Source organism: Ovis aries, chromosome 26, assembly GCF_016772045.2.
Source record: "Ovis aries strain OAR_USU_Benz2616 breed Rambouillet chromosome 26, ARS-UI_Ramb_v3.0, whole genome shotgun sequence".
Lineage (NCBI taxonomy): Eukaryota > Metazoa > Chordata > Mammalia > Artiodactyla > Bovidae > Ovis > Ovis aries.
In genome coordinates, this window is record NC_056079.1 from 35,891,281 (window position 1) to 35,915,233 (window position 23,953).

Sequence of the window (23,953 nt, forward strand, 5' to 3'; positions counted from 1 at the left end):
AGAAAGGCAAAGTGAAAGTGAAAGTTGCTCAGTCCTGTCTGACTCTGCAACCCCATGGACTATACAGTCCATAGAATTCCCCAGGCCAGAATACTGGAGTGGGTAGCCTTTCCCTTCTCCAGGGGATCTTCCCAACCCAGGAATTGAAGCAGGGTGTCCTGCATTGCAGGTGGATTCTTTACCAACTGAGGTATGAGGGAAGAAGGTAACACCTGGGATGGGAGGTTTAATCCAGTTTAACCCAGTTCCTTTCTGTCACTAAGGATGGTCCATTATCTGGGGGCCAGAGCTGAGAGAAGAGAGTGGGGAGTAAAGAGAGGGAGCCTGGGAAATTCAAACCCAGGCCACCTCCCCTTTGTTCCTCTGTCCCCTTGTCCCCCACAGGCTCCGTGGCAGGGCCAGCCTGTACGCAAACAGCAAGGTTAACAGAAGCATTTTCTTGCTTTATTAGTATTCTTTCAGCTATAAATTTTAGAAGCCCAACTCATCAAGACACTAGAATGTGTCTTGTGTCCTGAGAAGGCTAGAGGGACACCATGCCTGGCTGAAAAAAGGGCCACTGGTCCAATTCCACTCTCTCCCGCCTCTCAGGTGGCCCTGGGGTGGTCCCCTTCCGGGACAGGCGGATGGCCAGATCACAGGGTCCTGCGGGTAGAGCGGGAAGTCGGCGCTCCCAGAACAACCCGGTCCTTCGCTCATTGGCGGGGACCAAGCCGCAGGCCCATCCCTGGACTGACTGGTCACATGACCAAGGAGGTGGCTTTCACTGATTGGCTCAGGGCTGTGTCACTCATCTGCACCTGGAGATGGGGGTGAGCCCGCCCACCCAAACAGCATCAATCAAACGTGGCAGGAGGGTTGTTCTCGGTGGAAAGTCAGGGTGGCCTTATCAGAGGCTGCAAGGATCCATGCTCGGCGAGCCCAAACCACACAAGCGTGTTCCTCCTTACAGGAAGGAAGCTGCCATTCACTGGGCAGGGCACAGAGCTCTACAGTGGCGCTGCAGCTGGGCCTTGGAGACCCCTGCCCTGGCCTGTTTCTTCCGTGGTCCGCCAATGGGCGCTGGAAATGCGAGGCCGACACTGCTTCCACACCAAGAACCTAGTGGTGGCGGGTGAGCAGATTCCTCAGTTCGAGCAGGGTCTCTCGCAAGAATCCTTGGAGGTTTGAGTGTATCGGACCTTCCCACAGAATCACAGCCACACGGCTGATGCCAGTGACGGCGGAAAACCGGAAGGGTCCTGCCATCTCTCTGTCTTTCCTGCGGATGAGCATCTTTTCCACATACACCCTGGCTGCCTTCCGTGACTGCAATTCTCTGTCCCCTGGGCAGGAAGGGAAGGTTGCGGAACTCTTTGCGGGTCACGGAATAACTCAGCGAGAGCCGAAACTTGTGGGTGTAAGTCAAACTGGCTGTTGAAGATCACCATTTGTGAGGGACTTTCCTGGTGATCCAGTGGTTAAGACTCCACCCTCCCAAAGCAGGGGTCCTGGGTTCCATGCCTGGTTGGGGAGCTAAGACCCCACATACCTCAACTATAGAAGCCCTTGCCCCTCAAAGAAGAGTCCCATGGCAGCAAAGACCCAGCACAGCCAAAATCAGTTGAGAGCTAGCTAGATTAAAATGTATTTGTTAAGCTCACCATTTGCCAAATTTGTCCATTCCCAAGTCCTGGCGCACTTGGTAACCAGGCACATTCCAGGACCACACCCACCTAAGGGGGAATATCCCAGAAGGGCCCTACGAATCTCTATCTCTGGCAAGTCCTGTGATCACACAAGCTTGGGAAACTGTCGAAATGAACATCTTCTCTGGCTGTGGTGTGTCTGTTCCATGCAGGGACACTGGATGTCAATTATACAACAGCAGAGACTATGCCGAGGGAAACGGTATGCGCTGTAGTCGCACACTGCAAAGCACTGGATCGTGAGCCTTTGATGAGGGGCCTCACCAAGCCCTCCTAAGTCCTCTGCAGCTTTCGGGTCCTGGTACACCTGCAAGGTGACACAGCCCTGGCTTTCCAGGGTGGCTCAAAACAGCAGAGAATCTGCCTGCAATGCGGGAAACCTGGGTTCCATCCCTGAAGAAGGGAATGGCTACCCACTCCAGTATTCTTGCCTGGAGAATCCTCATGGATAGAGGACCCTGGTGGGCTCCAGTTCATGGAGTTGCAAAGACGAGTGAGCGACTTTCATTTTCACTTTCACATACCTGCGAGTTGACACAGCCCTGGCCTTAGACTGGAAGTCAAGGAATTCTGACCTTGGGTAGGTAGACCCACAGCATTTGAAGCCACATATTAATAAAACAGGAGAAGGGAATGGCAACCCACTCCAGTATTCGTCTCTGGAAAATCCTACGGGCTACAGTCCACGGCGTTGCAAAGAGTCAGACATGACTGAGCCACTGAACAATAACAACAACAACGACAATAGCTGATTCACTTTACTGTATGGCAGAAACTAACACAACATCGGAAAGTAGAGATACTCTTAATAAAAGTGATAATAAATGTTGTTGTTCAGTTGCCAAGTCATGCCCAACTCTTCGTGACCCCGTGGACTGCAGTACACCAGGTTTCATAAGTAAATACATAATTTGTTATTTAAAATAAAGAATTTGTTATTTAAATAATAAATAAAAGGAGGAAAAAGGAGAATGGGGCATTTCAGAAGTATAGGCCCCCAGTGGGCATTTGGCAATACAAAACTCAGCTTAGGTCAGGGCACCTCTTTGCATCTAAGTTTTTCTGTTTGGTTTTGGTTTTGGTTGCACTGTGTCGGTTGTATTGCACCCGATTTCTCTCTGTTGCAGAGCATGGGCTCCAGAGCACACAGGCTCGGTAGTTGCCGCCTGTGGGCCCCTCGAGTTGCGCAGGTTGACTTGCCTGTGGGATCTTAGTTCCCCAGCCAGTGATGGAACCTGTGTCCCCTGCCTTGGAAGATGGATTCTCAACCACTGCACACCGGGGCAGTCCCCTGACAGTTTTTTTAATTGAGCTCCTGACTTGGGCCACACAGTGTGCTCTGCGGAAGGAAGGGCTGTCTGCACCCAGTCGCGTGGTCATACCCCACCTCCATCTTCTCACACTCCCGTCATGTTCCTGCAAGCCAACTGGAGAGCTTGTTAAAAATGCAGACATGGATTTGGGAGGATTGAGATGGGACCTGAGAGCCTGCCTTCCTGACAAGGTCCCAGGTGAGGCCGCTGCTGCTGGAGTGTGGACTGTGTCCAGGGTATCCAGGCTTCAGAGCAGGATGGATCAGGCAGGGGATGGAGCCCATGGGGTCCAGGCCCGGAGATGTGCTGGGAAAGGGGGCGATCACTCACTGGCCGAGGTCTGCCCTGCCTACGGACCAGTTAAAGTTTCTATAAAAGGCACAATTCTGTCCCAGAGAAACATACATGCAAGCTGAATTCAGCCCTTGGCATCTGGCTTGGCACCCTGTCCCAGAGTCCAGGACCACAGGCTTTTATTAATAGCAGGTAAATAGATCTGGTCACACACCAAGCCTTCCATAACCTCTATAGATAGCGACTGACTGGCTGGTGCTTGCGTACTTTCAGGAGTGGGTATCTGTGACTTTGAATCTGCCTGTCCCGCTGTACAGAAGACCCATTTAGGATGGGCTCTGCCACTGCCTGAGCTTTGCAGGTGGCGCTAGTGGTAAAGAACCCCCCTGCCAATGCAGGAGAAGAGACATGGGTTTGATTCCTGGGTCGGGAAGATCCCCTGCAGGAGGGCAGGACAACCCACTCCACTATTCTTGCCTGGAGAATCCCATGGACAGAGGAGCCAGGCGGACTACAGTCCATGGGGCCCACAGAGCTGGACACGACTGAAGCGACTCAGCATGCATGCACTAGCACTTCCTGGCAGTCTGAATTTGAGGAGGAAGGAGAGGGCGTGAGCACACTGATGTGGGCATGCCCACTCCATTTTATGCCTTGTAGGGGATTTCAGTGCATCTTTGGCTGGGTCTTGCTGACACCCATGTCAGCTTCACTTTACAGACTGGACTTCAAGAGGTTGCCTAATTTGGTCACAGTAACCCTGAGACTACTTGGTGATGTGGCAACGCAAACTGGGGACTGTCGGGGTCCACATCCCTCTCGAAATAACATAGCAGATGCTGTTGAGAGTCTGTACAGATCAGGCATGCCTGTGGATTCTGATCTTGAAGACCCTGCAAGCTGTATATAATTAGTCCCATCTTACGGATGAGTAGACTGAGGCTCAGAGGCCGTCACTCATCCAAGGACACAGAGAGTGGTGGTGCCAGCATTTGAGCCCAGCTCTAATGGAACACAGTTCCCTCTGCCACACTCAGGAAAGACTCAGGCCGGCTGATGTCTGGGGCAGGAAGAGGGGTTGCCAGCGGTGTGATTTTAGTTCCCAGTCTTCTCATTGATTGTCACCATTGGGATGTGGCCACTCAGAACCTGCGAAGATGCTGCCATCCTTACCTTCACCCTCGCCCTACTCGGGACAGGCAGGTCTGGGTTCTTTCTACACTGGAAGCCACCGACAGGAGGGCTGTGGATGGGGCAGAGTCTTGCCTGCTTGCAGGAGCCTAGCCTGGGCTGCTGGCAGGGCAGAACTCTGTCACTCCTGGGAGCCCAGGCTGAATTGCTTTCTCTTTGCTCATCCCCGAAAAGCTTGTCATGTGGTCAAATTGCAAAGCATGAATATTCTAAAAGTTGTGCTGTTTTGTTTCTTTGACTCAGCATATACAGGAAGGCCCTTTGTGACCAGGAATAAAAAGAAAAATTGAGGGGGAGTCTATGGCTTATGATTTATGATGGTTGAAGCAAAACAGTCCTGAGTTCCCCCTAGCTACACACCACACGTGCGTGCGCTCCCACGTGCATACACATGTGTCTGCAGAGCACAAAACTTGTCCCACGTTACCCTCAGCCACCTGGGCCATTCATTTCTGGCCCTTCTCCTTCAGACTCCGAGTCTGGTCCCTGGGCGAGATCTGAGCCGTGCTTCTCTGTCACTTGGCACCTGTGTTTGGGAGCAGGGTTGCAGTAGGGGGACACCAGAAAGGCTGGGCTCCTTGGTCCTGAGGTTCCAGTGACAAGGCCCCCAAGAATTTGAACACTGGAGGAGATTTTGTTTAGTTTAGCAAATGTTTCCCCAGCAGAAAAAAACTTTCCCTGGGTTTGATTTAATACTGACCCCAAACAGCATGGACTTCCCTGGTGGCTCAGAGAGTAAAGCGTCTGCCTGCATGCAGGAGACCTGGGTTCAATCCCTGGGTCGGGAAGATCTTCTGGAGAAGGAAATGGCAACCCACTCCAGTTTTCTTGCCTGAAGAATCCCATGGAATGAGGAGCCTGGTGATTAACAGTCCATAGGGTTGTAAAGAGTCCGACATAACTGAATCGACTTAGCATGCACAGACACACGCACTCATGCACAGACACACGCACGCACGCACACATATGTGGCGAGTCTCCTTCAGGCGACTCCTCCTCCCAAACGCTCTGCAAAGTGCTCAGGAAATCCTGGGCCCCTACCTGGCCTCCAGAGCTTTTTTCTCTGTGGCTGTGCCCAGAGGGTCCTCAAGTCCTCCCAGTGGCCCCACCTGCTGCAGCTCAGCCTCCTGTGTTAGCTTGTGGCCAGGAGCACACAAAGTGGGTGTTTGCTTATTTCCTTCCCACCTTGCAAGGAGAGAGACAGCACGGCCTCATCGCAGAGTGAGGGTTACAGCATCCGAATCTGCTCGTCACCTTCCTCATCCTCTGGGTCCGCTAGGGTTATGGTGAAGGGTTGGTGCCTCCGTCTCTGAGAGGCCCCAGGGCTGGGGTCTCCCTCCTGCTCCAGGCTGACTCTCCCAGCCCGATTCTCCCACCCTGGGGGCTCGAGGGATCAGAGAAGACTTGCTGGGACAGCAGAGGAGGGCAGGCTGCTGATAGCTCGGAGGCCTTGCTGCTGTTGGCCAGGTGGTTACAGCTGAAGGTGCTGAAAGCACTCTCCTCTCACCTCTTGCAAGAGGCCGTGAGTGGCATCAGCTCAGGTGGCCCCGCTCACTTCCGGGACTTGGTCTAGGGACTTCCTGGTGTCTGTTTTCCCATCCCAGGTTTCTGGTGGGGTCATGGGAGACAGTCAGGGCCTTCCACGTGGGAGGAGTAGTTGGTGTTCAGTGGGGTCCGTGCTGCTCTTCTCTGCTCTAGGATCTTTTCCTTAAGGTACCTCATTCCCCACAGATAAGTTCTCCCAGGAGGAAATTCCTGGGGGAACTCCTGGGAGGACTCTTGGGGGTCAGGGACTCCGCTAAACGCCCTTGGGTTTCTCTCCCACCGTGTTGTCTGGCCTTTACTAGCTAGACTTCAGGTTGCCCAATGCCCTGCAGGTTCCCTAACTCTGGAAGCAGAGATGCTGTCATCGGGAGGGACACCCACCCCCAGCCAGCACATCTGGGACCCCCACAGCCAGCACACCTGGGACCCCACAGCCAGTTTGATGGAAACACATGAGCCTTGGGGAGGGTTCTGGGACTTTTATTTTTACTTTTTATATTTTAAAAGCCAGGGAAGATGGGCCAACTCTTGGTCCCTTTTGCTGCTGCATGCCTTTAAGGCCACCCCCTCCCCCTCCCAAAGCCCCAGTCCCTCCCACCTGGTGGACAGCACCCCCCTCTGCAGCACCCGCTCCAAGGCCCTGCCGCAGGGCATCCCAGGAAAGTGAGGGTCGTGGGTTCCATGCAAGCCCTGGATGCCATCCTCTCATCTCCTGCAGGGGTACCCCACCGGAGGAGCAGGGGTTCTGAGGTCCCTTCCAGCCCCGAGTGTCTCCCCAGGAAGGATGCTCCTCTCTCTCCAAGGGTCCCGTCCTTGCTTTGGCCCCGAGGGCTGCCCAGTGGGAGGCTCTGGGACAGCATCACTGCCAGGAGCCTCCCTGTTTTCTCTGCTTCTGTCCACAGCCTTCCTCTTTCCCAGCCAGTGGGGGCTTCTAATCTCCTCCTGTCCTGGGTAGAGGTGTGGGTGCCCTCTTAGGGCAAGGTGGAGAAAGGATCGCAGGAGGACAGCTCCCTCTGGGAGTGTGATCTTTAAGTTGGGATGTGGGGGTGTTCCTTCTTGGCTAGAACCCATTTTCCCGCCCCTGGTGGAGGTGGTGGTCCTCCAGCCTGGGTTCAGCATTTAGGTGTTGCCTCTAAGGAGGGATCCTTCTTGTGCCAGGGTCTGGGGAGAGGCCCTGGACTTGCCTGCTCTTCTAATCAGCCTAGAGGGAGACCCCTGACTGAGCCAGGGAGGGAAGGCGCCCCCCGCCTCCACCCCAGCTACCACGGTGGCTTGTCTGGGACCCCGCGGCCAGTGTGCTGGCTGCAGAGCTTGGTCGTTCAGGCCTGGGCCCACAGAGGCGCAAGAGGGCGGAGGGGCCAGGCTCGCGTCTCCCTCTTGGCTCCCTCCCCGCGCCCCCGACCTGGAAGAGGGCTGGGCAACGCACTCCAGATTCGTGCCTGGAGAACCCCCATGGACGGAGGGGCCTGGAGGGCTACAGTCCATGGTGTCGCCAAGAGTCGGACACGACTGAGCGACTGAGCAGTGCGCACTAAGCACGCAGCCTCCGGGAGGCTGGCCTTTCCTCCCCCTCCTTCTTCCTCGCCATCTCCAGCTCCTCTCCCTCCTCCTCCTCCCCTCCTCCCCGACCCCTCCGCCTCCTCCCCCCGCCCCCCCACGCAGCCCCCGTTAGTCCGCGCGGGGACCGCGGGGACCCCGGAGGCGGCGGGCGGGCGAAGTCAGACGCCGTGCGCGCCCAGGCCGAGCACCGAGAAGGCGGCGCGATGCTTGCGCAGCAGCAGCCGGATCTTCTCGTCGTCCGAGTCGGGGTCCAGGGGCTTGTTGTACTCGTCGTCCTCGGTCTCCGAGGCCGCGCGCTCCCCGCCCGCGCCCGCGCTGCCCGGGGCCCGCGGCGTGGACGACGAGGGCTCCAGGGCGCTCTTCTTCCGCCACTTGGTCCTCCGGTTCTGGAACCACACCTGGGACGAGAGGGGCTCTGAGGCTGGCGCGCGCACGCCCCTCTCGGGCCGGCGGCTCCCCGCGGCGGCAAGCACTCTGCATCCTGGACTAGGCTCAGCAATGGACCAGGTTTTCTTTTTGTTTGTTTGTTTTTTTTTGGAGGAGGGCAATAAAATAAAAACTGAGTGCAGTAGCTTTTTCGGCTTCCCTGTAACCCTTCCGTGTGGTATACATCTTCTCCTTTGCCATCTTGGTATTGGGGTGGAAGGGGCTTAAAGGCTTTTAACCTCCTAGACGTGCACTGAACTTAATGAATAATTTCTCCAACAATAAAACTTAACATATGTTTACTGCTGGGGATAGAACCCTGCAGAAAGGACCCTGAGCGACTGAGCGCCATGTGGAAACAGAGCCATGTGGAGAGGGCACTTCCTCTCCAGCCAAGTTAGTATTGGGAGGAGAAGGCTGCAGGGGGAGAGGGGTATGAGGGGGACGGAGGACGGGGGATGAGGGTGGTTTGGGGGCCCTGGGGGTGCCCAGACCGGGTCCCCAGCTGCCCCTGTGCCTCCCACTCCACTCAAGCCCATCACCTTGTCACAGATCCAGGCAGTTCCAGCACAGCTCAGAGCTAGCGTGAGATGGTGCCCCAATCCGAAGCCCCTCGGGGCACAGTGAGCCTCAGAGTTGCCAGGGTTGCCCTAGGAGCCCGAGGAAGCAGAAGCCTGCATACTCACTTTCAAATGAGAGGTGTGCAGTGAGAGAGAGTACCCCAGCTGAGCCTTGCCTCTGGCTGGGCAGTGAGGTTCATGGGCAGTTGTGGGGAGGAGTTATATTCACTTTCAAGTTCTTTAAATTTATTTTATATTGGTGGTGAACCAAGGCCAAGGCTGCCTAACAGAACAAGCCTGAAGTGAGTGCTGATCTGGCCCAGAGGCTGCCATCAGCTCTTTAAGTTTCCAGCCTTGGCCGTGCAGGGGCTGGGGAAGGCATGAGGTTGGAGCCCTGTAATCCAGGTTTGACTCCCAACACTTACTAGCCAGTTACCTTGGGCAAAATACTTGGCTGAATCAGTGGGTGGCTCAGACAGTAAAGAATCTGCCTGTTGTGAAGCAAGTATCCTTCAATTAAAAAAATAAATACATTTAAAAAAAAAAAAAAAAGAATCTGCCCGCAGTGCAGGAGACCTTGGTTTGATCCCTCAGTTGAAAGATCCCCTGGAGAAGGGAATGGCAACCCACTCCAGTATTCTTGCCTGGAGAATCCCGTGAACAGAGGTTATAATCCATGGGGTTGCAAAGAGTTGGACTTGACTGAACCAGTAACATGTTCACTTTTCAAGTTGGGTAATAAGTAATAAGACCCCACCGTTGCCACCCCCACCCCCAACACACACAAGGTTGCTGTGAGGTTTAAATGGGCAGTTAGACATCCAGCTCTCAGAAGAGGGTGCCACGGACGACTGCCATCGGGGTGATGGTAACTGTTGCCGTCTCCAGGGTTGGGCAGGCAGGCGGTGCCCACACACCTGAACAGCCTCCCACTGAGCTGCAGTTGCCATGAGCGCAGGGCTGCCTCCCTGCCAGGCAGTGGCACCCTGTCCCGGCAGGCTCCTCACTGCCACACAGCCTCTTCACCCTCCCGGACTCACCTTGACCTGCGACTCGGTCATCCCCAGCGAGTACGCCAGGCGCGCCCTCTCTGGGCCAGCCAAGTACTTGGTCTGCTCGAAGGTCTTCTCCAGGGCGAAGATCTGGTGGCCCGTGAAGGTGGGCCGGGTGTGCTTTTTCTTGTGGATGCTGTCGCCCAGGGGGTCCGCGGCTGGTGGGAGGAAGAAAGTGTGCCCTTAGCGCGTTGAGTGTGGGGGAGTCCCAGCCCTGCCCTGCCCTGCCCTGCCTGCCCCACAGGGTGAGCGCCCCTACCTAGAAGCTGCTGAGGTTGCGGGGTCGTTGGGGCACCTCTCACCTGAGCAGCCTGCCTCTGCCTTGTCTGGGTGGGCAGGGATCGCAAGGGCACCTGCCCCCAAGCTGTAGCTAACTGCTGTCAGAGGGTGCTTAGAATTGCGTCTCCCCGTGGAACATCCTTGCTCCTCAATGGTGCCGCCCCACCAAGAGGCAGGAGAAGCCTCCTCTGGGTCTCCAAGACATCCCTTCAGGTCACCAAGAAACAGATCTAATGCCTCTACCAACGATCAGGACCCCGGGGGCCTGGGAATTCCTCCATTTTCTTGCTCTTGGAATCCCGGTTCCAGGTTTCTGGGAAAACCAGAGCCTTAAGCTCCAAGTGACTGCCTGGTCCCCAGGCCTGGGAGCCACGAGGCTTCCACCCCACCAGAGTCTGGAGGTGAGGCCTCAAGAACTGAGTCCTGTGTCACACAGCAGCTTCTCACCAGCTCTCTGTTTAATGTGTGACAATATATATGCTTCAGTGATGCTATCTCAGACACAGGGAGTTCAGCTCGGTGCTCCGTGACTACCTAGAGGGGTGGAATGGGGTGTGGAGGTGGGAGGGAGGCTTAAGGGGGGATATATATATATATATATACACATATATACTTATGGCTGATTCACATTGTTGTACAGCAGAAACCAACACAAAATTGTAAGGCAGTTATCCTCCATTTAAAAATAAATTTTAAAAAATACCCCAAAAAGCGTGGGAGGGCCGTGGGGGAAGTGACCCCTGCCCATCCAGGGCAGCCTCTCAGGTGCTTGGTGCGGGGAGGGGAGGGGAGGAGAGTGTGGATGAGCCCTGGGGAAGCAGAAGGCCCATATGCTGGGCCTTGTTCAGCATAGTCTGACCTCCAAATCCCACATCCTCCGGTCACAGGTGAGGAAACCGAGGCAGAGCCAGGAGAGGAGACCTCCCGAGAGACGGTCACCTTTGGTCCCCTCCCCTTGAGTGAATCCAGCCCCTGACTCTCAGATGCTTTGCTGTGTGTGTGTGTGTGTGTGTGTGTGTGTGCATTCCGGGTTGATGGGCAGGGTGCAGAGAGGGGGCTGTGTGTGCAAAGTGGGACATGGAGGGCAGAGTAAAGCACCCCCAAACCAGCTGTAAGATAGGCCCCCTGTGGCCTCACCGTGTTTCAGGCCGATGGGGGCCGTGGGGACCCCAGAGCACACAGGTGGGAGGCAGGCGTGCTCCAGGCTTTCCTGGGCCACCCCAAGCCCCCGCCACAGTGGAGGCCCCCTCTGCTTCTGCGTAATGCGGCCCAGGGGTGGCTCCGACAGCCACAGTCACCCCCCATGCCTCTGCCTCTGCACGACCAGCCACCTCCCCCAGGCCCTGACTGGCGGCCCAGGGCCCCGCACTAACTCTCTGAAAGCCATAGTCTGGGGAAGGGTGGGTGAGGGCCTCTCCCCCCAACAACAAGGAGGGCCCAGTAGGATGGGGCTCAGCGGCGCCTCCTGGAGGCTGGGCGGCCTGCCTGCTGCTGTTGACCTGAATCTCCACCCTCCCCAGGAGGGAACCGGCCCCCTGGATCCGGGCAGGACCCAGGTGGGGTCGGGGTACATTCACGTCCCTGAGTGCTGCTGGGGCGTGGGGGGGGGACTCTGCGAAGATGATGAGGGAGGAAATTCTCTTCACTGGGGTGAAGTGGTGACACGGCTCTGGGTGGGAGAAAAAAGGTGAGCAGGACCTTACAAAGGATGGGGTGGGCCATGCGGTCCTCTCTGGACCTCAGGGTCCCCAGGAGGGCGGCTGGTAAAAGGGGTGGGGGCAGGGGGTCAAGATGCCCATCCAGGCAAAGCCGGGGCGGGAGGGGGAGGGGAGAACCCCACGCTGCCCCGGGTGGAGGGACAGACCCAGGGTCTGCCCCAGGCAGTTCAACGGCTGCCAGGGGAACCCCCCCCCCCCCACTACCTGCGCCCCCACGAGCGTCCGCTCCCCTCCCCCTCCCGGTACTCACTGCTGCCGCACTGCCGCCCGCCTCGCCAGTCCTGGCCCGCGTCCGCCCAGCAGTTCCGGGTCCGGGTGGGGTACTCGCTCCCCGCCTTGGAGAAGCTCCCCACCTGGGGGCCGTAGTAGACCCCCTGGGAGCCGAGGCCACTGAAGCCGGCCACGTGGGGGTAGCCGGGCAGGAGGCTGCTGTTGGGAGCGGCCACGGGCCTGCTCAGGATGTCCGTGATGCCGTGGGGGGTCCCGGCCGGCAGCTGGGGGCCCAAGCCCGGGGGGCTGAGCTTGTAGAAGGAGTTCTGCAGGGAGTACTGGCACACAGGTGCCTTCACCTCCGAGAACTGGGCCAGCGGCGTGTTGTTCAGCAGGAAGGGGCCCTGCAGGTTGGACTCCATGGCCCCCCCACAACAGGCCAAGGGGAGGCCAGAACTCCAAATCCAGTCCCCTAGAGCCCTTGAGGTCCAGTCCAGAACCCCATGACAGCTCCTGAGGGTCAAATCGGCTCAAGCCCCGGGCCGGCCTCCCACCCAGGGCGTCCAGCCCAGTCCTTGCCCGGGTCCCGGACCACGCCAGACACGGGAAGTCAGGTGTCTCCAGGCAGGTGCCAGCCCCCACCCCTTCCCCAGTGCCCCTGCCTTCTCCCCCTGCCTAGGGAGAGGCAGCTCCCCACACCTCAGCTCAGGCCCCTCTCTGCCTCAGAGTCCGGGGACCCTCCATGAGAAGTTTCCAGTTCAGAGAAGCAACATTTCCCTGATAAAGATGGGGCCCATTAGAATACAAACCCGAGACTGGCTGAGCGGCCAGAGTCGCCTCGCCATTGGTGGAAACCCTCTCGGGCCTCACATTGGCTTTTCCTAGACAAATTGCACTTTGAAAGATTGACTGTAAAATCAGCCAGTGTGTGTGTGTGTGTGTGTGTGTGTGTGTGTGTGACAGAGAAAGACAGAAAGAGAAAGAGTGAGCGCTCAGGAACCTCTGTTCATTCTGAGAAGGTCTACCCGCTCCTGGTTCAAGTGAGCGTCTAGGAAAAAGTGGGTGCCTCGGGGGATGTCTCTGGGGCAGCTGGAGGGCACAGCTCCTCCCCTGTGGTCTCGGGAGATGCTGCCCTGAGGTGCCCAGGCCCCTTTCTGAGCAGATGCCCAGGCTTCTTGGGGGAGTGTGCAGAGTGGACACAGAGGCTTGCCGCTCCTTCTCCATGCTGGGATGGGTAAGTGGGGAGGCTGGGCTTTGGGGCCAGAGAGCCTGCAGGTGGGAGCCTGCCAGGCAGGCTGGGCCAGGGGTGGGAGTGGGACCCCTCTGAGGGTGCTGGCTGGGTGCTCCCAAGGCTCTGGCTCTGCCTCTGGCTCTCCCTGATCCCCTCTGTCTGCCCTTCCGCCTCCAAGGACTCATTTGTGCTTCTGCCGCGTTCTGCCTGGCTTGGCACCTGGGTTGGATGGGTTGATGGCTTGAGATGGCCATTGATTCAGCGATGGGTGCCTGTGCCAGCTTTTGGTTGGTGCTCAGTAAATATTTGATGGGTGAGACGAGATTGAATCATAGGGCACCCATATGCCCTTTTTTTTTTTTCCTAATAAATTTTTACAACATACAAGGCTCTACCAGGGTCTCTCTCTCATTTTACAAATAGGGAAAACACAGTAAGTACTTGGATCATTTCTGCATGGAACAGCATCCTTTCCTGCAGTTTATTTTTATTACTTTCTTTTTTAATAATCAAATTTGTTTATTTTTAATCGATGGATAATTGCTCTACAATATTGTGCTGCAGTGTTAGTCGCTTAGTTGTGTACAGCTCTTTGCGACCCCATGGACTGTAGCCGACCAGGCTCCTCTGTCCATGGAGTTCTCCAGGCAAGAATACTGGAGTGGGTTGCCATTTCCTTCTCCAGGGACAATATTGTGCTGGTTTTTGCCAAACGCCAACATCACTCAGTCATACGTCCCCTCCCTCTTGAACCTCCCTTCCACTCCCTCCCCATCTGTAGTTTCTTTTTAAATGCCCATCAGCATGTTGCTGGTTTGGACATGCAACATGACAGGGAACACAGTGGCTGCCAGGCAGATGGACTTGTGTCCCTTCTCTGCCTGGCAGTCCCAGGGCCCTTTCTTTCCAGCCCATGGTCGCCCTTTGGCAGGCAGAGACAAGCCTGCTCCTGGGTTTTCAGCAGGAGGCCCAGGGCCCAGATTGTAAGCATGGCTCCCCTTTCACAAAGAGCCGGCTCTGCCCACACTTCTGTTATCTGCTTGGGCTGGAACTGGCTGTGACCCTGCCACGCAAGTGACAGGCTAAACACAAGAAAGACCTCACTCCGGAAGTTTGGATTAAACACAAAAGAAAAGGTTTTTTTTTTATCCGTCTGAATTGGCTGGGCTACAAAGTTGTCCATCACCACCCTTTGGGAAGCCATATTCCAGTTCCTCATGTGGCCGCCAGAACCCACCCTGGCGGTTATGATTCAGAACCTGTGTCTTAAAATCCCTCTGGGTGATGGTGGTGCACAGCATGGCTGGCCGCTTGGCCTGGATACTGACAGAGATGCTTCAGGATCAGACTGAGGCTGGGGGCGCTCCTAAGACCCTATGACTGTGACTTGGCTATATACCCTGCCTCCCACCTCCACCAATGATGCAAACTTAGGAGGAGAAGCCAGATAAATAATTTATTTCACGCCAAGGTTGACAAAGGCGTTTGCGTTCAGTGATCCCAGGATGACAGACTGCAGAGATTTTACTACTTGCTTGATCCCTTCCCCCATTTGATGGGTGAGAAAACTGAGGCCAGCATGGTGGCGAGCCTTGCAAGAAGTGTTAGGAACTAGTTAGGATCAGAGCCATTTTGTTGGAAGTTCTTGAACTTTGGCACTGAGTGCAAGGCTCAGATACCTCCACAGGGAGCGCTGGGGGTCCCTCTTAAGTGTATGCCTGCTGTGGGCTTACCCACCTGCCTTGCCCTTTGTGGTTCCCTCTGCCCCTCTCCAAACATCTTGGACTTGCCCCCATCGCATGGTCTTTATGGGGTGGGACAGCAATCTGCTCTACCATCTGGGGGTGGTGAGTGGCCTCTAAGAGAATGGGTGGTCCTGATTAAGGGGCTGCCCATGTTCCCAGAAGGTGGGCAGGTGGGGTGCAAGTCTCCCTGCAGACTGATCACCCCCAGACTCCAGACTCCTCCAGCCCCGCTCCTCCCAACCCCCAACTCCCTAAAGATGAGCCGGAAGGAGAGAGGGCACCTGTACCATGAATCGATTTCTTTATTAATTTTGACATTTGTTCAGCTGGTGTAGGGAGAATGGTCTATACATCAGAGAGGGGTGGGTAGGGGGGAGATTCCCTCCAGAGAACAGAGCCATGTGGGAGAGTCAAGAAAAGAATCATTTTCATAACAATTTAAAAAAATCAAGGTAATTCCAAAACTTCTAAAAAGCGTCTAAGGTGCAGACTGCAGCATTCTCTAGGCATCGTGTGGCGACCCCAAACCCCTCCCCTACAAGCTCCTACTAGCAGCGAACGCGGCATGCCGCCGAGGGCCGGGGCCGGCGGGCCAAGCAGCCAAGCCAGACAGAGCGAGGGGCCAAAGCGCAGCCGGGGCCGAGGCCGGGGCTCTACCGGGGGCTACAGGGTCGGGGCGCCGGGGCGAGGCGGGGCCGATGGCGGCGGGAGGCGGCCCTGCGCCTTGTCTTCCTTGGCCTTCAGCGAGTCCAGCCGGCCGGGGGCGCTGGAGGGGTGGGGGGCGCCGGGGCCGAGCGAAGGGTCAGGCCGGCGGCTGCGAGGATGCTCTGCGAGCCGCCCCGCGCGCTCGGGGGGGGGGGGCGCTCCCTCTCCCCGCGCGCCCCTTGGAGGCCGGGCCGACCCCTACCCCGCCTGGACCCGCGGGAACACGTGTGCTCTGGGGCCGGCCGGGGCCGGGGGGCGCTGGGGGTCGGGGACGCGCTCTGCCGTCGAGGGAGCTTCTGTGCTACTTGGAAGGTTCGGATGTGTTCAGAGGACACCTCGGCAGAGCGGCGGGGAGGACGGGGGCGGGACATCCACACACAGTGTGGCCCTTGGGCGGGCGAGAAGAGCCTGCAGTCTCTCTCCGGGCCTGGAGGGCGCCGCGGGGCGGGCGCGTTGTGCTGATTCGGGCCTCCCTCTGCCGGGGGTCGGGGTCGGGGGCTCCGGTGTAACTTTAAGGCTCTTCCCTGATGGCACCGAGGCGAGGAACTTCGTCTCCTTCCTGCCCTGACGGCGGGGGCGCCCTGGGCCGGGAGGGTCTCCTTCCTGGCTGGAGCCTCCAGGTAGTCAGCCGTCTGTCCCCCTGCGCTCCGCCCGCGCGCCCTGCGCTGCCTCTCCAGGAGGCGGGGGACGGGGGTACCTTGACTGTCCAGCCCAGACCACCCCCACCCCCCGCCCCATCCCGCCGGCTACCTGGACTTACAGCACCAAGTTCGCTCCGGGAGACCTCTGGTGGCGGCTGACCTACGAACTGGGCAAGTCCGTATTCGCTAGCCCTATGCCCTTCCTTCCTCTTTCGCTGAAAGACAGGCTGTGGGGTTCCTTCTCCCGCAGCCTGGAGAAGTCCTCAGGAGCTGAGCTGTTTGTGAGTGCTCTGTACATACTGCTAAAGTGTTTCTATTGGTTTGCATAGTATTTATTGGTTTTCATATACACAAGGCTTGATTACTGTACAGTTTACACTTTGAACACAGACTAGGATATAAGTGCTTGAAGGTATAGAAAACCTCTTCTCTATTGAACATGCTGGTGCAATCCTGGGACAGCCATCGGCCCTCCCCCAGCTGAGAGCAAAGACCCTTCCGGATGGGGTGCTGGCTCCCTTGGAGCCCTGAAGCTAAGCCTGGGGGGTCCTCGCCTCAGATTCTTAAGTCCCTGACACAAGGAACCCCCAAATGCATTCTGAAGGTAATGATTTTCCATTGGAAGATGATTAATACTGGCAGAGAGAGAGAGAGAGAGAGAGAGAGACAACATAAAAAAAATTCCAGTTTATCCACAGGAGAGTCTATACAGCCTTGGACATCACAGTAAAATCTGTGTGTATACTGAGCAGAGGGGAGAGGTGTGCATATGTGGGTGTGTTTGTGTGTCCTGATGCCGTGTTGCATTCTGGAAGGTTCTGGAAGGTTCGGTCCACCGGCAAGGATGGTCACACATGGAGCATGGAGGTGTGTGGGTGCGGAAGGCTGGCAGATGAGGGCAAGGGATTAATGGTGTGGAACTGATTTCATGTCTAGTTTTCTTTTTTTTTTTTTCCCTTTTCAGGAAGCTCTTTTTTTTTTTTTTTTTCCCCCTTTCCAGGAAGCTCACATGGATTTCCTACAGAATGAGGTTGGGAAAAAAAAAAAAAAGTACCCTGTAACAAGTCGAAATTGAAATGATTTTAAAAATATCTCATCCCAGCCACAAAAGAGCCCTTGTTTTGCTGTAGCCTTCGGCGCTCTCCTGCGTGTGTTTTGCGTCCCTCTCTCTCTCTGCACACCCCCTCTTGCTGCTTCCGTCCACATTCCCCACAGAGATCCACCGTCGCTAGAGGCAGGATTGAAGACTGTAGGTCATGCGTCTACAGTCGTTCATGCGAATAGGTGACTAAAGGAAGTCCCTTACAGAGGTCATGCCGTCAGCCTCCAGGGACGCGTGCGTGGGGCCTCCAGGCCAGCTCTCCTCCTGGGTGCGTGGCAGAGTGTGTGAAGTTCAAGGGTTGGGTGTTGAGGTGTGATCCTGGGGGACACACAGAAAGAAGGAGTCACTTAGAAGAGGCGCAACCCCCAGCAAAAAAAAAAAAACCCCGCCATCCTGAGCTTTTGCACTGGTGGCCCCCGGGCAGGAGTGAATCAGGAAAAGCGGCCTCCCCAAGCAAGGCAGGAGCTGCAAGGTGCTGAGCCTGACGGGGACCTCCCTGAAACCCCAGCTGGCCCACTCCCGAACCCAGAGGCTGCCACTGGCTCCATGCCCTCGGATGAGTTCCCTGGATGGCACGGTCACCTGGGGAGAGGCCCCCCCATGTACCCAGCCCCCAGGAGAGGGGCCGAGCTAGGCGGCACTGCCCCGGCTCGTTCAGTTCAGTCCAGCCAAGAGGCACGGGTGTCTCCTGTGTACCAGCCTGCACGGAGTGGGCGTGGCCTTGGGAGCTCGTGGCCTCAAGGGACCTCAGTGCCGCTTTGGTTCTGTCCATGACTCTTCCTGTCAGCGGCCTCTGGCTCCTCTCCCCATGTCTTGTGGATGGACAGCCTCGCCTGGGGCCAAGAGGTCTTTGAAAACCAGAGGCTTTCTCCCCAGGAGACAAGGTGTATCAGGCTGGAAGATGGCAGCTGTGTCGGCCGAGTGAAGTTGAACTCTGCAGCCTACAAGTCACAGCCACATGGCATGCCTGCCACTCCATGGGGCCGCATCTTCCAGCCTGGCAGGGTAGCATAAAACTCCAAGTTTGCAAGATCGGCCACCCGGGGTTCTATTTGTAGGAATTTAACACGAAGAGGAGCTGACAGCCTCCTAAGCAGGGCCAGAAGTGATACAGAGAGGCAGAAACTCATCTGAGGCACAGCTGTCTCCAGGCAGGGAGCCAGGATTGGGGAGGGGGCTGGAGATGACCAAGGGGAACTCAGCCCCGAGTGGCTCCCCAGGGATGGAGAGCGGGCTTAAGCTCCTCGCCAGACCGAAAAGCCAGGCTTGCTGCCGCTATGGCGTGAGCAAGCTGTCGCCCTGGAAGGGACCCCTCCACCACGGCCCATATCCCTGTTAGCGAAGCCACCTCCTCGGAGTCCAAACCCCTGTGCCTGCTGCTGCCTGCCTTTGACCTCGGCTCCTCTGTCAAGGACGCCATCCACTTTCCTCTTGGCCTAAGTTCAGCTCCTTGCCCTCCAGCCCTCTCCTCCAGGAAGCCCTCTCGAAAACTCTAGCTTCCCTTCTCTCTCCCATCTTGTGTCACTGCCTGGCATGTAACGAACAGTCTGGTTGAGAGCATGAACTCTGAAGCCAGGCTGCCTGCACTCATCTCCTGTCTCTGCCGGGTTCCTGCTGCGTGGTCTCGGTCAAGTTACTTATACTGTCGGGGACTCGGTTTCCCTTGTTATAAAGTGAGGCCATGAGGAGGACGCAGCTTGTTTGACTCTGTGATGTTGGACAGCTAACCATCTAGGAAGCGTTCGGGACACTGAGCGGTACTGGATGCCGCCATGGTCGGGATCCAGAAACGCTCCGTCCTGTCTGTCCTGTCTTTCATCTGCTTACCTCCCTGGCCGGAGTATCATCACTCTGAAGGCAGTAGCCAGCCTTTACTCTTCCTGTGGGGGGGGGGGGGGCGCTTCCCAGGTGGTTCCAGTGGTAAAGAACCTGCCTCCCACTGCAGGAGATGTAAAAGACTCGGGTTTGATCCCTGGGTCAGGGAGATCCCCGGGAGGAGGGCATGGCAACCCACTCCAGTGTTCATGCCTGGAGAATCCCATGGACAGAGGAGCCTGGCTGGCTACAGTCCATGGGGTCGCAAAGAGTCGGGCACGACTGAAGTGACTGAGCGTGCACATACATACCCTTCCTGTGGGCTCCGGAGTGCCTACCCTAGCGCTGTGCACACCTCATGTAAGAGCCCTTACAAAATCCTGAGCCTGGTGAAGATAAGCTAGGATCTTCCTCCCGCTCTTCGGCCCTGACACAGAGCAGAGGAGAAGGTTCAAGGTGGAGCGGGATGATTCTGGGGTAACTGCTCTTCCTGTCTCTGGGTGAGCTCAGCTCCAGGAGGCGTTGGGACCAGCCGGCAGCGGCAGGGGTGGCCAGGAAGTGCAGACCTCCGGTCGCCACTGCGGTGGGTGCCCCTCCAGAAAGGTCTCACCCCCCAAAATGCTAAGACGACAGCCACCTGCAGCTCCAAGTGGCTGGGCAGGTCAGGCTTTTCCCCTCATGTCATTTCTCTGTGTGTGCCACTGGCCCCCACCCCTCCCAGAGTCTGGGGGTATCTCCTCTATCCTGCAGCCCCAGGCTCCACACCCGTGGAGGCTGGGGGTGAGAGTGGACTGTCACTTAAAAGAGGAAAGTAAGCAAAATATGACCTCAGCCCTCCTCGTCTCCTCCTATGGAGACTGGGCTGTGCTAAGACGCTTCAGTCGTGTCGACTCTTTGCGACCCCATGGACTGTAGCCCGCTAGGCTCCTCTGTCCATGGGATTCTCCAGGCAAGAATACCGGAGTGGGTGGCCATTCCTTTCTCCAGGGGATCTTCCCGACCCAGTGACTGAACCTGAGTCTCTTAGGTCTTCTGCACCGGCAGGTGGGTTCTTTATAGGTTAACTTTCATTTACTAAAATACTCTGGACTTCCCTGGTGGCTCAGACAGTAAAGAATCTGCCTGCAATACAGGAGACCTGGGTTCGATCCCAGGGTTGGGGAGATCCCCTAGAGAAGGAAATGGCAACCCATTCATCCCATGGACAGAGGGGTGTGGTGCAGGGGTTGAAAAGAGTCAGACACAACTGAAGCGGCTAACAGTTACTTATTTACTATTAAAATACTTTCTTTGGTCAGAGCTAACACAAGGCCTTACAACCACAATGTCTGAATGAAAAGTGTCTCTTGAAAAAGGAAACAAAAAAAGTGACAGCTGTCCCATGCGTGGCACTGCCCAGCACCCAGCTGGGCACCTCTAACCTAGAGGGTATAGGCTGCCTGCTCCCTGCTGTGCCCTGGCAGCACTGACACCCTGATTCTTGGACCTAGAGCAAAACCCACCAGCTGCTATTGCCTGCTGCGCACTGACCAGGCTTGACTCCACAGCAACTACCTCGATGCTTCAATGCGACTAGGAAGCTCCCTCCCCCACCTGCCAGAACTCATGCAAAATCCTCCCCTAGGGCAGGCGGGATAGGGGCGGAATTGGAGTGGGCACCGGGCATCAGGGTCTTCTGCCCTCTGGGCTGTTCCCCTGCTTTGAACCAACTGTCGCCGTCTCATCTCAGCTCACCTTTTAGGCGTCAAGTCTACAACTGTGCCATGGGATCTCTAGGCAATTTGGGAAGAAAAACCAGAACGGGTCCTACTAACCCATTCTTCAGTCTGCATCAAAATCCCTGGAGCTTGCCCCAGTCCTGAGCTCCAGGACCGTGGTTCATTAGTGCTGGGCAGGGCTGGGAGTCTGCACTGCACCAGGTGCCCAGATGAGGGTGATACAGGGACGTGGGCGGCACTTTGAGAATCAGTGGACCGGGACTGGACAATTTAGAAAACCCTTTCACGAACATAAACCCACAGGTTGCCATAACCACCCCACAGGGGGAAGATGCTGGGGCACCTGAGGCTTGGAGAGGTCAGCTGACCCACCTGGGTCACGCTGCACATAAGACCTGCAGTTGGCTGAGTGCCAGGATACACCTTGTATTCTCCTTACTCCTCACGGTTGCCCTCACGGTTACCATGGTTATTGTTAAGCCTAGAAGGAAATGACAACCCACTCCAGTATTCTTGCCTGGGAAATCCCATGGACAGAGAAGCCTGCTGGGCTATATAGTCCACGGGGTTGCAAAGAGTCAGACACAACTTAGTGGCTGAACAACAACAGCATCGGAGTGACAAGCATTCAGAGGGAGTAATTTCATCCTCCCCGTAGGAGACGGAAGCTTGAGAAGCAGGAGGAGCCAGGCCCGGACCCTGGACCCCTGCCCAGCTTCCACTCTCTCTCAAACAGTTAGTTCTCATTGTCTGCAGGGGGCATGTTCTCTCCAGTCGCCAGGACCCTTGAATTAGCCAGGCCTGGACCACTGATCCCCAGCAAAGTGCTGCTCAGGGTTCCTGCCAGCCTCTGGTCATGACATGTTTTTCAACCTATGAACACACAACCCTGTGTATTTCTGATCAAAGACAACATATTTAATGTACCACTGACCCTTGAACAATATGGGTTTGAACTGCACAGACCCACTTATACATTGGCTTTCTTTTTCAATAAATACAGTACTTGCATTTTCATTTCACAGGATCTTTAAATGAACTGAGGGTGGGGTCAAGTTCGTATTGGATTACAGATCACAGCACGTAGAGTTGAAAGAATGAGGGTTTGAACCCAGGATTCTATCCAGACTGTTCCAGCTTCTTGCCCTGGGGGTGAGTCATTCATCAAAGCCTTTATTTTTTTAGGCAGACAGAGCAGTGCTGAGATTTTTAACTGCCTGGAGGGTCAGTGCCCCCTAAGTCCCAAGTTGTTCAAGGGTCAACTGGATATTGTTGCATTATTAATACTGAACTCGTGTCCTGCAGAGCTTTAACTCATGACTGAATGAAGCTCATCTAACACACGGATTTTCTCCACTCGGTCCATCACAGCCCTGCTGCTCTTAGCGACACTAGATGGCAGGACCATTTATAACGGCAAAATCACCCACCAAGAGCACAAAGATGCAAAAAAAATTATAAAAAGGTGGCACAAAATAGACACCAAAAAGACACTGGATCTGAGTGTGATCTGAAAGAGGGACAGAGAGATGGTCGCTTTGTTTGACCTCCACTGGGGGGGCCCGCAGGGGACTCAGGGTTTCACCCCTTGCACATCCCTGAAAGGCCCCGGGAGGGAAGCGCTGGGCATGCTGGGTTTGGGGGTTACAATGAACTGTAGTTAGTAGGCGACTGTGCAAGTTAGCAATTATTTGGAATCCATGAACCCTGGGGGCCTGTGCAAGCTCGCAAGTGGCAGGCAGCAAAGCATGAAGGACTGAGAGCCTTCAGCCCCTTCCCCATCTTGTCTGCAGTCTGTCTTGCTCAGGGGTTAGAGCATTGCAGGCTGTCCCCTGGGTTCTTGGGACCAGACAGGAGCCTCCTCCACGCTGGCCCCAGCACTGCACACTTCCCTGGCCTCTTCCTGGCAGAAGCCTCAGCCCTAGGCGGTAGCCTGGCCGCTCTGCACCCCACCACCCACACCCGATGGTCTTGGACCTGCATCTTGCGCGCGCACGCGTGCGTGCGTGCGTGCGTGCGTGTGTGTGTGTGTGTGTGTGTGTGGCGGGGTTCAGCCACTTTGCAGATCTACAGAAAAAAATTTCCAAATGTCTAGGTTCCGTCCTTCCCCTTGCCTGCAGTCTAGGCCACCTGTCTCCTGTTCAGGAACATCAGCAGAACCCGAGCCAAAAGTCGCTGCCCTACGCGAAATAAGGCCCAAGAGTGTCCTCTGCCTTCCACTGTGCTTTCACAAAGTATCCGCACCTCTGGATCATTTCCAGGACTGACCACAGCTGATGCTCTAAACCAGCAGCCCACTGGGACCCTGGCAGTGTGGGGGTTAATGCGGTGACCTCCTTAAGCTGCTGAGAAGTCAGGTCTAATTTTATCCTATGACTGGATGGGCCAGACTTTTTTTTCCCCCAAGTGCTGAGGGAAGCCCAGAGTCAGCACTTCTGGGGGCTCGGGAGACAGCAGCCCTGCGTGTTTGTTTTTTTTTTTTTGCCGAGTGCAGAAAGAGAGCCTGCTGGCCGCGGGCCCAGAGCCAGGCCCTGGGGGTGTAAGTGACAACAACCCTGTGCGCGCGTGGGCACCGGGGCCACGTGCTTCCTGCTTCCGGCCGACTCCCACCCCGACGCGCCCGGTACTGAGCTGACCCGAGCTGGGCACAGCGAAGGGCCTCGGGGCAGCTCAGTACAGGACCCGTCAGGGAGGACGCAGGTCCAAGCTGGCCTTGAAGCCCCCCCGCCCCCACCGCCCCCACCCAGCACTGCTCAGCCCACTGGAGAGCTTTCGCGACGTCTTCACGGCCTCCTCCCTCCTGCACTTCACATCACACCCAGGCACCCCCCGCCCCCAGCCACCGTCGCCCCTACAGTCTCCTGTTGTTAACTTTGCCTCTTCCTAGAAAGCCAGGGAGTCACATACTTCAGGAAACACCAAGGAGGATGGAAGCCTTGGATTCCCGGTTCAAGGCACAGATGGGTTCCAGGCCTCTCCCCAATCTTCCTGGGCAGGTGCACTGAAACCTCACAGCTAGCGGACCGCAGTGCGCCCTCCGAGGCCCTGCCCCCCGCCCACCCAGGCTCCCTTGCTGGGCTGGGCTTCCAGGATAACGATCCTGCGGAGATGCACCCTGTGCTTCTCACTCAGGGAAGCATGTGTCCTGCGTCTGTTTTTG

The 23,953-nt window shown here is 56.4% G+C and overlaps 2 protein-coding genes across 7 annotated transcripts in view; both read right to left on the minus strand.

Moving 5' to 3' along the window:
• Nucleotides 1-7,748: 7,748 nt before the first annotated feature.
• Nucleotides 7,749-15,884, minus strand: NKX6-3 (NK6 homeobox 3). Its single transcript, XM_027962532.3, has 3 exons — nucleotides 11,877-15,884; nucleotides 9,618-9,787; nucleotides 7,749-7,989 (listed from the first exon to the last, which is right to left on the minus strand). Exons 1-3 carry the CDS (start codon nucleotides 12,256-12,258, stop codon nucleotides 7,750-7,752), a joined length of 792 nt encoding a protein of 263 aa, XP_027818333.1. The 5' UTR covers nucleotides 12,259-15,884; the 3' UTR covers nucleotide 7,749.
• The window catches only part of ANK1 (ankyrin 1), a 239,438-nt gene continuing 230,581 nt past the window's right edge, over nucleotides 15,097-23,953 (minus strand). For all 6 annotated transcript variants that reach the window (XM_060407159.1, XM_042241370.2, XM_027962535.3 and 3 more), the window contains one exon: nucleotides 15,097-17,578. In XM_060407159.1, the coding sequence (XP_060263142.1) occupies nucleotides 17,552-17,578 (27 nt within the window). In that variant the 3' untranslated portion in view covers nucleotides 15,097-17,551. The remainder of the gene's footprint in view (nucleotides 17,579-23,953) is intronic.

Bases quoted from the DNA above. Each gene is read 5' to 3' on its own strand.
- NKX6-3 (XM_027962532.3), bottom strand. From the start codon at position 12,258: ATGGAGTCCAACCTGCAGGGCCCCTTCCTGCTGAACAACACGCCGCTG. The intron at 9,788-11,876 runs GTGAGTACCGGG...TCCTCCCACCAG, and splicing joins CGGGCGGCAGTGCGGCAGCA to CCGCGGACCCCCTGGGCGAC. The intron at 7,990-9,617 runs GTGAGTCCGGGA...CTCTCGTCCCAG, and splicing joins TGACCGAGTCGCAGGTCAAG to GTGTGGTTCCAGAACCGGAG.